This window comes from Halichoerus grypus, chromosome 1 (assembly GCF_964656455.1).
Source record: "Halichoerus grypus chromosome 1, mHalGry1.hap1.1, whole genome shotgun sequence".
Lineage (NCBI taxonomy): Eukaryota > Metazoa > Chordata > Mammalia > Carnivora > Phocidae > Halichoerus > Halichoerus grypus.
The window spans coordinates 68926777-68942150 of NC_135712.1; the positions used below are offsets into that span (position 1 = coordinate 68926777).

At 50.3% G+C, this 15374-nt stretch overlaps 1 protein-coding gene across 2 annotated transcripts in view; it reads right to left on the reverse strand.

The window, feature by feature from the left end:
- The window catches only part of HEG1 (heart development protein with EGF like domains 1), a 71046-nt gene extending 64981 nt beyond the window's left edge, over positions 1-6065 (reverse strand). For both annotated transcript variants that reach the window (XM_036071647.2, XM_036071645.2), the window contains exon 1: positions 5936-6065. In XM_036071647.2, coding sequence (XP_035927540.2) covers positions 5936-6050 — 115 coding nt within the window. In that variant the 5' untranslated portion in view covers positions 6051-6065. The remainder of the gene's footprint in view (positions 1-5935) is intronic.
- Positions 6066-15374: the final 9309 nt, after the last annotated feature.

Below are 15374 nucleotides of genomic sequence, written 5' to 3' on the forward strand. Positions count from 1 at the left end.
AAGTTGCTCGCTTTCCCCATACCTTGTGAATCTGTGTTCTCTACCGGAGGGTCCTGTCGTCTAAAAGGAAACGAGCCTGCCTCCAGCTCCCTGCCTGGACCTAGAAATTCAGTGCTTCAAAAGAGAAGCTGTGGGTAAGGCGCAGACGTGGCTGAAGTCAGGCTGCCGGCGTTAGACTTCTGGTTCTACCGTGTACATGCCCGGTGACCTTAGGCAGGACACAGAATTCCTCTGGGCCTCGGCATCTTCATCTGTAACGGGGGTACTGACAGCACCTGCCGCCCTGGGCTGTGACACAGTACACACAGGGGGGAGCTTCCAAGAGGACCTGGGACGCCGTGCGCGCCACATCCATGACAGCTGCTCGGGGGATCTCGGTCAAGTTTGAACAAATAGATTTGGAGATGACCTTGGCAGGTATGTCTCAGTCCCCCAATCCTTCTCTGGGCAGCTGAGGTGGCAGCAGAGGTCAAAACCCTCCAGTGAAAGGACGGAGGTGGGCTGAGTGGCTGTCGGGCTACTCTCTGCAGCGTGGGGCCTCGCTCCGGCTTTGCTCTGTGACGCTCTCCTAGCAAGTTCAGGGAGAGGCTGGGGGCGCCCAGGGTGAGAGCCGGGCCCACCTCTGGCATGACAAGCCCCCGATGTCACTGGCCCAGGGTTCCAGAAGAACAGTATCCCACTGCCCCCTGTTTAGCTCTGGATGTCCCTCCACTTCTCTTATTGCCTATGAATTATTCTTCAGAAAGGGGTTTACCAACCACGCAGCCCGCCAGGCCCCCCCCACCCAGCTCTGCCACACCGAGGTCTCTTTTGATTGTGGACATACAAGTGCTTTATGTGATTCCACGTGGTAGCTTGGGGACAACAATGCGTCAAATGCTCAAATATTTATCGAGGCCCAAGGATGAATCCTTTCAGAAGCCCTGAGTTGTTGAGGGCTACTGTGGTTAAATTTTGTTTTCGGTGTGTCTCCCTATTCAGCACAGGTGTAAATCCCGAGTGGGAGAGAAATTCAGAGTAAAGTGGACAGGAGTCAGCAGGGACCTACCACACACAGGGGAAGCTATCCAGGAACCTGCTCTGACACTTAGTGCAGAAGAGAAATGGCCCTGGAGAAATGGAAAGAAGGGATGGCTCAGGCTTCGGAGTCTGGGCCAGATGGGGAGTGAGGAGAAGAGACTGTGCCCTACCAGATGCTCAGGGGCAGCCTCTGAAGTGGGAGGGGACACCCTGAGGCTCAACGGAGGCTGGCACCTCTCACCTCACTCATCCCTCTCCCCAGATGGCCAGAGGCGATTGCTCACACCCCACTCACATGCCACAGCAACCGAGCCACACCAACCAGACTCACATTGGAGTTGAGATATCCCGATTCCCTGGGTATTTTTTGAGCTGGAGGTACCATCCTTCCCTCTGCACTCAGCCCCCTGGGTCAGGCCATCCCTTTCCCTTGTACCATGAATGGCTATTCAATTAACAAGAGACTTTCATTGCTTTGACTGTTTTTTTCCCCCAAGTTGTTGACAACTTCCACTTCTGTAGTGTCTTAATGTTCCAAAACATCTGTTTGTGAACCAACATCAGGGATGCTAGCACAGCCCAGGAGTAGGATTTCCTAATTAGCGGCTGCTACAGAGTCAACTCCTCACCACCCACCCCACGATTTGGGGGTTTTCAACTTGCATTGTTTCTGAGCCGTGCAGTGGGTGTGTACCGGGTGCATGCTGTGTCATCCAAAGAGGCGATTTCCTCCCAGAGGGCCCAGCCCGCTCCCACACGGCACCATCCCCCGCTCCTGCGGGCCCTACGTCACAGAGTGAAAGCAGCCTCCCTTTATTTTCATTTCCCTCCATTTGGATTCAGATTTCACAAACATCTATTCAGTCCTTAACACATGCTAAGTATTTTTACAGGCATTTATCTCATTTAATGAGAATGACAGCTGGTCAAGTGGGTATCATGGCACCCGGGGACACTGAGGGGCAAAAAGGTTAAGTGGGTGTTCAAGGTCATGCGCTCAATGGCAGAGAGACACAATCTGAACGCAGGTTTCATTCCATCACATCCCAGCTTATTCTGTGACATGGGGCCGGTCAGTATAATGTCCCTTGGTCTTCAAACTCCTGCTGCAAGCCCATTGGCACTGCCCTGCTCCTCCCTAAGAGGAGTGACACGGTGTGCGTCACATGGGCTGTGGAATCTGACGGACTTGGTTTGATTACAACTGCACTTACTAGCAGGAAGACTGAGCAAGAAGACCTCTACATCAGCTTCTCAGAGATAATTTCCATGGGTCATGAAAAGAATAATAAAGAAAGAGTGGAAGCAGAATGGAGAATGAGTTTGAGGGACAAGAAAAGCCTGTTTTCAAAATATGAAGTTAGGGGTGATGTTATCACTTCCAAGTGGAAATGTCTGACGGGCGGTTAAAAATTTGGGACTGTCAGAGGGAAGGATGAGAAGATGGGGTATGAAGGACAGAATTAAGGGGAACCTTGGATCAGAGGGAGAAGAAGAGTCTGTGAAGGAGACAGAGGACCAGGGAAGGCTAGGATGAATTAGAAGTAGCAGCCAGGAAGGCGATGAATGCCGGGACACAGCAGAGAGGCTCGAGCAGGCCTGTAGAAAGGGTGAAAGGCCAGGGATTAGTCAACCAAAGCCCCCAGGACTTTCCTGAGAGTCGCCTGGCAGACCACATGTTTACAATCTGGGAAGCACTTTTTTTTACAGGATAATTTCAGGGGGCTAAATTATCCTGTTAGATCCTGACATTGAGTGGCTGGCAAGATAGGAATTCTTGCCCCATTTTAGGAAGAAAAGGCTAAGACCCAGTACTGAGGTCACCTGCCCAGAGTAACCCAGAACTAAGTGGCAGACTGGAGACAAGAGCCCTGCGCTTTCTTTCTGGGGTCTTTGCTAGTTAACCACACCCAAATGAAACCAATGAGGACAGGGAGGAGAGAAGCTCAGCCAACTCTTCCCAAACTAATTTGTGGCATGCAGCCTGCTTCGCTAGCTAGCATCCGCAGTGCTTTGCATCATTCATTCTGGCCAAAGTTGGGAAATTGCCGGGGTTGACTTTGGTGCCCCCATCCCTCTCCGAAAGTGACCCCTGCCCTTAGGGATCATAGCAACCAACTAGTCTGACCTCAGATAACAGGAACAGGGCCCAAGAGGGGCAGGAACAGTTCCAAGTCCACAATACAGCCAGTATTAATTTATAAATTTAAAAAAAATGTTTACTTTCATACTCATGAGGATGGCTATTATCAAGGAAAAAAAAAAAGAAAAAGAAAAAGGGAAGTAAGTGTTGGTGAGAACTTAGAGAAATTGGAACCTTCGTGCATTGCTGGTGGGAATAGAAAACGGTTCAGCCACTGCAGAAAACGGTTTGGCCACTCCTTAAAAACTTACACATAGGATTACCATATGATCCAGCAATTCCACTGCTAGGGACCACACAAAAGAACTGAAAGCAAGGAACCAAACAGATGTTTGGACACCCATGTTCACTGCAGCATTATTCACAAGAGCCAAAAGGTGGAAGCTACCCAAGTATCCACTGATGGAGGAATGGATAAGCAAAATGGGCTAATACATACAACAGGATGTTACTCGGCCTTAAAAAGGGGGGAAATTCTGACACCTGCTACATGAATGAACCTGGAAGACATCATGCTGGGTGAGATAAGCCAGTCATAAGAGAATATTATATGGTCTACTTATATGAGGTGCCTGCAAGAGGTAAAGTCAAAAAGACAGAAGGCAGAATAGAGGTTTGCATGGGCTGGGGGGGAGGGAAGCATGGGGAGTCCTGACCTAATGAGCTCCTATTTGGGATAATGAAACAGAAAGGGGTGGTGGTGGTAGAAGTACAACACTGTGAATGCACTCAATGCCAAGAACGTGTACACTTCAAAACGGTGAAAAATGGCAACTTATATGTTATGTATATTTTACCACAATAAGAAAAAATATATTTACTGAGCATCAACCACACACAAGATACTGTGGAATCTGCCTCAAGGGGCCTATCGCTTCCAAGAGAGCTGAATGATGCCGATGCCAATGGCCCTGGGTTGTGAGAAGTGGCCCAGCTGGGCGGAGAAGGTGCTCTAGGAGTTTGGAAGGTGCAGGGCTGGGACCAGATTCCCATCCTCCCTTCCACGGCTGCACTCTCTCTCCATATCACTGCCTTCACCCCAGGAATCCAACAACTGGGGGGGATTTCCTGCCGGATGGCCAGCAGGTGGGAGATTTGGGGGCAGGCAGGAACCTTGGGGGCATGGAGGGAAGGCGGCTCGATCTCACCAGAGGGCAGCCGCCTACTCAGCTCAGCTGCCCTGGGCTGTGTTTTGAAACACTGCTGCGGATGTAATGATTCTGGGTGGAGGACGTTTAGGAGCCAAATGAGTTTGTGTGAACAAAAGGCAGCCCTCGATTGGGGACTGTGCAGGGCTCTCGGGGAGTTTCATTTCCTTCCTTGCTCTTGCCCTGAAAGGAGCAACCCTAAGAAAAACTATACACATTAAGAAGTGTTTAGACCTGAGACCCAATGATCTGATTTTTAAAAACAGATCCCCCTGGAACAGCCTCTAGTAATGAAAAGTATAAAACGTACAAGGCGCTTTATCCTCCCCTCCCTGTGAGAGTGGGCTTTTGTCTAGCTGAGCATCCTCCTTGGGGGAGCAAGGCAGGCTTGTGGGACTGAGCTGTGACCCAGAGTGGGGCTGGCCTGGAGCCCCTGAGTTTGGGGTCAGGCTTCCAGGAACAGAATCTCCTCTGAGGTGGCCTGGGGCTGCTAAGGAGGGAAGCAGGCCAACCCAGGCAGGAGAGGAAGATGAAGGACTCTGATGTGACCTTGTGCTCCTTGCTTTAAAAATAATTCTATAGGCTTTAAAAAAAAAAAAAAAAAAAGCCTGGAGAAAAAGCCCTGGGGCCAGGTCAGAAGATTCCCATTCAATTAAATAAGTAAACAAAAAGGCTCTCTGTCTCTCTGCGGGGTGGGGGTGGGGGGGGCGCTATCTTGTTCCTGGGCACAGCTATCTATCTGGTGCCTGTTTTCTCTGCCCCTCTCATCCTTTGAAAAAGAAACACCCAGCAGAGGGGCTGAAGAGGAGGCTCTTCGGCAGGGGCAGTTTTGAGAAGGGGGCCTGTGGTGCCTGGAGGCGAAGCTGGGGGGGTGGGCAGGGAAGCAGGCCTGTCTCCCTCCCGTGTTGTCACCCTAACATTCGCTCACACCCAGAGAGGAAGCCCGGTGGCAGAGCTCCACCAAAGGAGGGCTGCCAGCTTGACGAAACAATAAAAAGGCAAGGAAAAACATCCTGGTTCCGAGGAGGAAGAGGGAGGCGGGCGGGAGGTGGGCGGGAGGACAAAATGAGATGCGGCCCTGGGCCTTCACACACGCTGTGCGTGGCCACCTGACTTTTGCTAAGTTCTGCCCTTAATTTGTTCCGCAGCCCTGTGTGATGGGGCCCGGGACTCTAAGGCAATCAGAGAACATCATTTGTTTGGAAAGTTTACAGTGTTAGAAGATGTACACAGTGGGATGATGCCGCGGCACAAAGGGCCTGCTGAGCTGGGCAGGGGGAGAGAGCAGGACAGGGCCGTCACCGCCTGTCCCAGAGCAGGGTGCTCTCGCCCCTGGCCCCATGGGAGCCCGTGGGGGTGCATAAATAAAACCTATTTGAAGACATAAATTAAAAGTTTACTAATGGGCTTTTACAGTTAAGATTGGGAAACTTGACACTCAATTCAAATATAACCAATATCTTTTAAATCAGTTGTATGCCACAGCTAGTTAGGAAAGAGATAAAACAGAGGGAGAAGGAAGGAAGAAGGCAGAAGAGAGAAAGAAAACAAAACGGAAAGGAGAAACTTAGAGAGGGAAAGAGATTAAAGTTAGGGAGATTAATGACCAAAACAGGGTCATTACAATGATGATGATGATGATGATGATGACGATGACAATGATGATGATGATGATGACAATGACGATGACGACGATGACAATGACGACGATGATGATGACGATGGCCACGGCAGCCCATGCTAGCACTGCCAGGCATTTCACATAGACTGTCCCAGTCAATCCTCACCCCAACCCTGGCAGGTAAGCGCCATTACTACCCCATTTTGTTGATAAGGAAACTGAGGTGTAGAGAGATCAAGTAGATGGCCCAAGATTCCAGAGCAAATAATACACTGGGACCCCAGCCCAGGTCTGACTCCAAAGGCCAATCTAAAAAACCTAAAAAACAACAACAACAAAAAACCCAAAACCCAGAAATAAAAAAAGAATGAAGGATAAGAAAGGAAAGCGCAAGATGAAGACAAAGAGCTACAGAGAAATGGCAATGTGTTCTGAAAGGGAAAGCCAGAGAGACATAGGCAGGGCTCCTCAGGTGGGCTTCTGGGGCATCTCCCTAAGGACACCGGGATCCAAACTGCAGTTTCAGGACCCAAATGGGGATATTACATCCTGGCAGCCTATGGGGCGCACTGTCCAAAAGGAATTAAGTGTACGGACAGGATTCAACAGAAGAAAGCAAGGGAGGGAGCGAAGAGTCGGTGGTGATCACGTGAGTAAGGAAAAGCCGTAAGACAAGGCTGCCGGTCGAGGTTCTGAATGTGTGATGGGGAAATCAATGGGACCATAAACAAGCAAAGGGAGGACAGGTTCTTGGGGAGGAAGGGGTGACATGTGTGCATTTATAACTGTTATCTGTTGTGTTGAAAGTGAAGCATGATAAATGTGTACATGTTTGGCAGGCGGCTGAAGGCATCGACCTGGATATCTGAAGAGAAGAAAGGTAGTTGTGGGAATCACCCCCTCAGAGAAAACAGGTGAAGCCACACTATGTCTTCCCTACCTAAATGCCCTCCCTGTCCCTTGGGTTTCTGGCAAAATCTGACTCATTTCTCACAACCAGCTCAGAGAACACCACTTCCAAGAAGTCTTCCCCCAAGAACTCGCTCCCTCTTGACTACTGTGTTATCGTGTTATACAACTATTAATTTATGTGGTCATATTTCTATGACCCTTAGGAGAGACTGGCTCCTGGGAGGTGCTAAACCGAGTTGCAGGTGGAAGGTCAAGGGCGGGCCTGAGAAGAACATCCCACTTGGTGGGAGGGAGAGCAGATGAAAGAGCTAGTCACTCAGACCAGAGGCCGCTGACAGGACAGAGATAGGGGACTGAAAAGCGGCCAGTGAGATTTCCTAGAATGTTCTCCCTCTCTCTACCTCCTCCCCTACTTTCTACTCGTCCGCCTGCATCTGCCTGCTCGGTGAAGCCCCTCCTCACTTGGAATAATAATAAGGCCCAATGCGGTCCCGCGTTCACAGCACACCCATGCTTACAACGCCTGTCCATGTGGATGGATTTTCATTTCACCCCTACAACAGCACTGTGAGGTGGACGGAACTGGTAGTATGGTCTCCATTTTGCAGATAGGAAAACAGGCTCAGAGATGGGATGCCTGGCCCAGCTCTTAGTCAGTTCACTGTATTCTGACTCAAATTACTCGCTGTGTCTGCATTTAAAGTGCATTCACAGTCATAATTATATTTGCTCCTCGTCCTCCTCGAAAGCCTTGTCAAGGAAGCAGGATAGGTATCATTAGCCCCGTTTCTAACACAGGGAAATTAAGACCCAGGGACGTGAGGCAGCTGCCCCAGGCCACGTAGCTAGAAAGTGAAGGGGTTAAGACCCTCAGAGCTCTTGCACTGTCACTGGCATCTCTCTGCCCCAATTCTGCCCGTGGCTAGACACAGCAGTACTGCGTTACCACCAGGCATGGCTATACTATAAATAATTCCTAATCAACCACAGCAATCCACCTGCCAATGAATATGGTCCTCTTCAAAGAGACCCCATTTAGACCATACTTACTCCAATAACGCTGTTATTCCTCAAGCTGTTTCCTAAAATCCTCTCATCTTCAACAGAGCCTAAGGAATAGTCTCGAGTTTCCTGAATAATGACACATTTCCATCCCTTGGTAATGGATTTGGGTTATTCTGGAGACAGACAAAAAGCCAAAGCCCAATCTAGTGACTGATGCAGGAGACTGAAATATGTAACCCCATTTTGGGTCCAGGATGATGTTGAAGTGCAAAGAAAACACCAGTGAGTTGTCTTGTGACCCAGGCATGGCTCGACAGGTGGCTCCAGACTGCTTCAAATGCTTTTCGAGGGGTGTGTCAATAACCTCAAAAGAGTATGACCTGAAGGAGAATACCTTTTGGGCACAGAGGTCCTACTATGATTTTAAAGGCCTATTATTTTGGAGTCACACCTCACATACTGCTTTTATCGAATCCTTACTGCTCCATGTGCATTAATCTAGTCTCCTCTGATGATTATGGGTGAGGGCTGTATGGGTGGCACTTAGTTTTTCTGACTTCAAGTCTTCAAATCTTGCTCTTTCCTCCCTGCATTTGAAGCTAAGGATGGAGAGAAAGTTCTAGGAATACCAAGAAGTGAGGTTGGCAGGGCCCATGTGTGGGCAGGGGGATAAAGTAACAAATGTCCTTGGAAGGTGGACTTGAGCCCCTTGCATTCAGAACTTGTCCCCCACCCAAAGCACCTGGAGGTGAAGGGGGTATTGTCATCAATACAAAGGTCAGGATACACAGGCATTGGTTTCAGGAGCATCATCATGGCCAGAATTTACAGAGCTCTCCTGCCCCGGCCACAAGCAATCTGTTTTACAGAGATAGAGGACACTTACGTTCCCTAAGTAGGGCCCATTAATAGCCCATTTGACAGATGAGAAACTGAAGGCACGGAGAGGCTGAGTAACCTACCAAGGTCCCATAGGCTGCAAATGGTACCACTGGAGTTTGAACTGAGGCTGCCTGCCCCCTAAGCCCGGACCTCCCCAGGTCCGTGACTGCAAAGCCACAGGGTTCTTATCCACACCCTGGCAAGAGATGATTCCAGAAAACATCCAGGTGGCCCAGAGGCTACAGGTGTGACATGCATCCCCATGTTGAAGCTGTTTCCATCTCCCCCTACCACTAAGGGAAGGAAAAATGGAGTGGTTTTTCAATACCAGCCTAACTCATGACGATCACTAGTCACGACCCTGCACAAAGAACAACGACCAGATTCCAACCTGGCGTCTCCCTCCTGTATTCCCACTATTCTGTCCTCCAAAGGGACTGCTTCAGTGCACATGGACCAGGATGGCCCAGGGTCAGCTAGCGAGCTTGACCTTGGCCTCCCCCACTTCTCGTCACCCGTCTTCCTCTTTGGTCTTCATCTCCCGACTTATCAAAGACATTGAGCAGAGATCTGTCACACATGTCAAATCCGTCTCCTCGCTTCCAGTAGCCCAGTTCCTTCCCAGCAGAGACATGGGGGCTGCTGTTATTCAGTGTCTCCAGCGAGCTCGAAGCCTCCCCGTGAGGCCCCCACAACCACAGGAACGAAGAGCACAGAGACTGCCCACCACACCACCTGACCCGGTAGCTTTCCTCGAACACTTTTACATGGCGGGAAAGCCACGAGAGTACAGTGAAGCTCAAGTACCCCAGAACCAAAGTATAGAGCAAAAGGAATGTGTCCGTTTTTAACAGGCTCTGTGGAATTAGAGATGGGCTTTGTAGCTCCTTAGGAGATCTTATGACAGGAGTCCTCGGTCACGTGGGAGCAGGAGCCGCCGCAGTACCACCTGGGCAGATGTTCCCTGGGCCAGGGCCGAAGACGGATGTAACCCATGCCTCCTCTCAAGGAGCTAGAGGTCCGGCAGGCTCACAGGCGTCCCTCACACAGGCTCTACAGCTCCTGGACCCTGAGCTAAGAAGCCAGGTGTTGAGTCTCCTCACACTTCAGGCCGGCATCAGGGAAGTCAGGAGGTATTCACAGGATAAACCTGACACCCTTAGAAATGAAGCTTTTAGCACGGGATGGACCAACCCCTTATTTCTTAAGTAAAGAAATGGAGGCCCAGAGCAGGAAGCAATATGCCCAAAGTCACCCCATGTCTAAGAGGCAGAGCCAGACCTTGACCCTGAGCCTTCTGGTGCCTCTGGAGTGGTCGGAGCCTCTACGTCTGGCCACTCCACACTGCTGGAATACCATTTCCACACCTAGCTATAGCTCTGTCACTAGCCTGGCTGTGAAATTGCTTCACTGGTTTCCAGAACCTTTCTGGGAATAACTATGTCTGTGAAATGCAGCCAGTCACATCACTCAGTTGGAAGTGTCTGGATTTGTCAGATATCTCCCAATCTAAGGTGACCTCTCATCTTGTATCATGTCCTGAACAAAGAGACCAAAACTTTCTGAGCACAAAGTAAAATTTACTCACCCTGGCTGGAAATCAACCAGGGGAGATGAGCCAAAAGAGTGAGAGCCCCCTTCCCTTCCCTGCTTACTTTGGAAATAAGTCTATCATTTAATGAATAAAGAAAGCCTTTTGGGGGTGGGGCAGAGGGAGAGGGAGAAAGAGAATCCTAAGCATGTTCCACGCCCAGCACAGAGCTCGGGGCTCGATCTCATGACCCTGAGATCATGACCTGAGCTGAAGTCAAGAGTCAGGGGCTTAACCGACTGAGCCACCCAGGCATTCCAAGAAAGCTTTATAAAGGTCCCTTCAAACCCAGAGAGTCTAGGATTCTCTGAATGTAAAGAGAATTCTCAAAATGTTCTAACAGACCCAAAACAGACATCTAATTTCGTTCGAAATGACTCTCATTTAGAAAGATACAAGGTCCCTGTGGCATTCTCTTGCCCCATCCCAAATTTTGCATTCCAGTTCTTTCTAAAATACTTGTTTCCCTTCTGCCTGGCCACTTTGCCCACAGCATTCGACTAGGCTGCCTCCCTGCCCTGATGTAGCCCCGCTGACACAACATGCTGGAGAGCTTCCTGCCGGCTCTGGAGGAATCCACCTCCATCAGCGGTGTCCGCCATGTTCCTGCTAGTCAGACGCCCTGCAAAGTCTGTCACCCACCAAAACATCCTCTCTTCAACTTGATTCCCACCACAGGATGAGGTGGAGCCCCAGAAGCTTCCAGAAATGTGGTTAGTAGAGAGATGCTGTGATTGGCCACACCCAACACACACACACACCCCCCACACTCTCAGAAGACATCTGGATGAAAAAGAAAGGCAGGAGAAAGCTACTGTATTTTAATCAATCTGCCTGCTAATACACAGGGTGTGGTGAGATCTACACAGTCATACAATGCCGTTGAAATAATTGGGTACCATTTGGTAGCAGTGTCAGGAATCTTAAAATTTTCCACATCCAGGAATTAACACTAAGCAAATAATCAGAGACAAATATAAAAACTGATGCACAACTATGTTCATCACAGCGTTATTTATGACAGTGAAAAACTGGAAACAGTTAGATATCCAATAAAGACATAGCTAAAAGTTATAATGGAACGGTATCCTTTCTGGATATCATATGGAAATACACATGTATCATATATATGTGGGGGGTGTGGGGGTGTGTGTCCTATTTTTTTAAGTAAGCTCTATGCCCAATGTGGGGCCCAAACTCACAACCCCGAGATCAAGAGTCACATGCTTTACTGACTGAGCCAGCCAGGTACCCTTGTGTATCCTATTCTGAAATACGTAATTTTATATTCCTTATAAATGAAAAATGTAACAATTGCTAATGTTTTAATATACTTCTAGTAAATGGAATATAGGTGATATTTTATTTGTTGCTTTCATTTTTCTATAACTGCCAAATCGTATATGCTACACACATAAAACTTATAAAATCGGAAAAAAAGAAATGTTATGATTTTTAGAAGGCAAAGATGACGATGCAGCTTGGAAAGACCTCAATGCCTGCACTTTGTCTGGAGCCTAAGTCAACAATGTCACCTCATGGCCTCACTGTTGACTGACAGCAAGGCGGGCTTCCAGAAGAAACAAATGTCAGGGAGGGCCCCCTGCCTGCCAGGGACACGCAGCCTTGCCCCCCGACAGCTCCTGGGCCAACAAGGGAGCAGCCCAGGCACCCCAGACTGCGTCTCCGCGCTCTCCCTCGGCTGGAGAACACAACTGTCCAGTCCACTGTCCCACTGCACTGAGAGGTAAAGCCTGAGGAAGGTGTTGCCCGTCCCATGTTTGATGATCCAAGAACACGAGGGCTGCTCAGTCAGAGAAATATTACTGCAAGCATGCATTCTTCTTTCTACCTCCAATTTTTGTATTTGGACCTATTTTCCCTTTGAGCAACCATTTATTCAACAAATACCGTGAGTGCTTACCACGTGTCAGGCACCGAACTAGCCCTGCCTTCCGCCTTCACTTCCTGTCTTGTCTTCCCAGTCTACTCTCCACATCACTCCTCTGCTCAACCCCCTCATGGTGCCAAGCAGAAAATTTGACCTTCCTGCCATGGTTCTCGGGGCCCTTGGTGATCTAGCCACAGTGCTCTTCCTTCTTTCCAAACCCAAGACATGCAAGCTTGTTCTGGCCTTTGCACTGGCTGTTTCCCTTGCCTGGAGGGCCGGTTCCACTGTGGGCAGCGGACACCACGCGCCGAGTCTGCAGGACAGGACGGGGTCTGGCACGTACATGCAACTGCCTGGCGTGGTTAGAAAGGGAGCCGGGCAAGAAGAGGCCAGGGAGTCAGCAGGGCAGGTCCTGCAGACCTGGTATTCCAGCAGGGAGTCTGGATTTTTTATTTTATTTTATTTTATCCTAAGTACAATGCAAAGCCCTTGGAGGGTTTTTAGCCTGAGAGTGAGGTGACCTGAATTACATTTAAGAAGATCGCTCTGGGCTCTGTGAAGGTGGATCAGAGGGAGCGCGTGAGTGGAGGCAGGGAGAGCAAAACAGAGCTGTGCAGATTGTGAGGGCAGATCTGCGATCTAGGGAGAAGCAGAAGCAACTGGAGTCCCCTTCCCCAACTAGAACAGAGATGCAGAGGGTGGGGGAAGGAGATGCATGTTGAGTGCTTCTCAGCTTCTCATTTAAGTAACTAGTGGATCATGTTGCCAATTCCTGATGGCAGAGTAGGGAGTCCACACCAGATTTAGGGGGTGGGAATCAAGAGTTGCTGTCCCTGTTAAACTTCGCCTCACGCGGCTGGCATCTGCTGTCGCCCCCAAGGTGAGCAAACTTCTTGCGCTCTCACAGGCTCCCCCGAACTTGTCAGGATCAATCCCGTGGTCTTTCCCCGGCTCCTATTTCCCTTTAACCTGGATAATACCAGGATGAGCCCGCAAGTCCAGGCAGGTTCGTGTTAACCTACGTGCACCTCCACAGCCGCCTTTTACGCATAACCCGGGCACTACGTTTGAATCCGCTGCCCAGGCGCGGCCGGCCTCCCAACTGCCCGCTCGCAGCTGCACCTGCAGGCCGGGCTGGCCCTGGACTGGTGCCGCTTCCTCTCTCACCATCTACACTGGCTGGGTCAGAGCCTGCCTCCTCCTCTCCAGTGGCTCCTGCTGCCGTTGAGGATCACCCCTCCAGGCTGGCGCTGGGCCTGGCTTCCCCCTCGTTCAGGTCCACGTCCACGACTGCATGACACTTCCGCCAGGACAGGCTGCAGGTTTTACAGTGAAAGCACCTCCAACCGAGGCAGCCCCTCGACAGGCAAGCCAGTTCCTACCCTTGTCCCCGTCATCCCCTCGGCCAGGCAGTGACCAGGCTCTCCCGCCTTCCTCCTGTAAATGGTCCCTGCAGTGCTCCCTTTCAATGTCCACTGCCCCCATTCCAGTCTGTGCTTTCAGTGTTTTCCTCCCAACATGTTGATAAACTGCGTGTCTGCATTCCCCGATTTCTGACGTGAGTCCTGGACTGTAGGAAGGGCAGACCCACATGTGGTTCATCCGTGAGCCCCAGCACCAAACACAAAGGAACACTGACCAAGCAAACGTACTACTCCTTCCTCAAGAGCTCTCAGAGGCTCCTCAGTGCAGACTGACAGAAACAAACGCCTCAAGCCGGCCTCTAAAGCCCTCCAAGATCGGCCCAAATCCTCCTTTCCAGTCTAGTCTCCACTCCACTGACTCTGGACCCTAACAGGTCTCCTCTTCCCCGGACTTCCTGGCCACTGACCACTTCCAATTGAAAAGTCAAGCTTTTCAGGGGCACCTGAGTGGCTCAGTCGGTTAAGCACCAGACTCTTGATTTCGGCTCAGGTCATGGGACTGAGCCCCTAGTTGGGTTCCTCACTCAGTGGGGAGTCTGCTGGAGATTTTCTCCCTCCCCCTCTCTCTGCCCCTTCCTTCTCCCCCCACCCCTCCCCACCCCCGCTCTCTCTCTAATTTTTTAAAAAAGATTTCATTATTTATTTGACAGAGAGAGTGAGCGCACAAGCGGTAGGGATGGACAGAGGGAGAGGGAGAAGCAGACTCCCTGCTGCACAGGGAGCCCGATGCGGGGCTCGATCCCAGGACCCCGGGATCAAGACCTGAGCCAAAGGCAGACGCTTAACCGACTGAGCTATCCAGGTGCCCCTAAAATAAATAAATAAATTTTGTAAAAAGAAAAGGAAAAGAGGTCGGTGTCAGTCTTGAGCTTTGCAGTCCGTGGGATTTTGCTGATGCCAATAGCCTACCCACTCTGTGCTATCCACATCCCAGTCCACACCCTCCTCCGGCCTGGATTAGCGGCCCCCAGCAACCTCTCCACCTCTCCAGTCACCTCTCTCTACACCATTCCTTGGGTCAGTATGATCTCCTTGTGGCCTTTCTTCAGTTCTGGATCACTAACACACCATCATTTTACTGGTTACCGTGTGGATGCCGGTGCTCCAACAAGGCTCCTGTCCTCTGGGGCCGCCCCATCCCCTGGCAGAGCTCCCCAGATGTAGAAAGGGCTCTGTCAGTGTTTTCTGGCTTACAGATTAGCCAAACTGACACAGCCTGACACATCTGCCACACGCCAACAAGAGGGGAAAGCCAGGATAGAAACATCTTTGTTCTGTCTGTGCAAGATGAACAGGGAATGGGTCGAAGAGAGCATGCAAAGCCGTTAGAAAGAAAACAATTTTATAGCCTCTGAATCGGGGTACCATCCAACCTCTCCTCCTGGTGAATGGGTATTCATAACAACTGCCTCCTAACACCAGCCACGTCCCCAGCGGAGAGCCCAGCGGGAACGTCATCAACTCATTTCAGCAGGGTCGATAATTAACGGCGTTACCTCTGGCATCAATACCATATGGACTGGCATACAGAAAGGGCATGGTTCACCATGTCTATATAAAATGCCATTTTTATACATGGAGGCAGGCTTAGGGTCTTGTCTTGAGCAATTTCCAAAAAAAATTTCTTTTGCTTGGCTCTCTACTCTGCAGGCTGTCCCCATCACCACTGCCATCTCCTCCTCCCGCCTCTCCTCCTGGATCTCCAGGAAGGGGCAAGAGCAAGGGACCAAGGAAGAG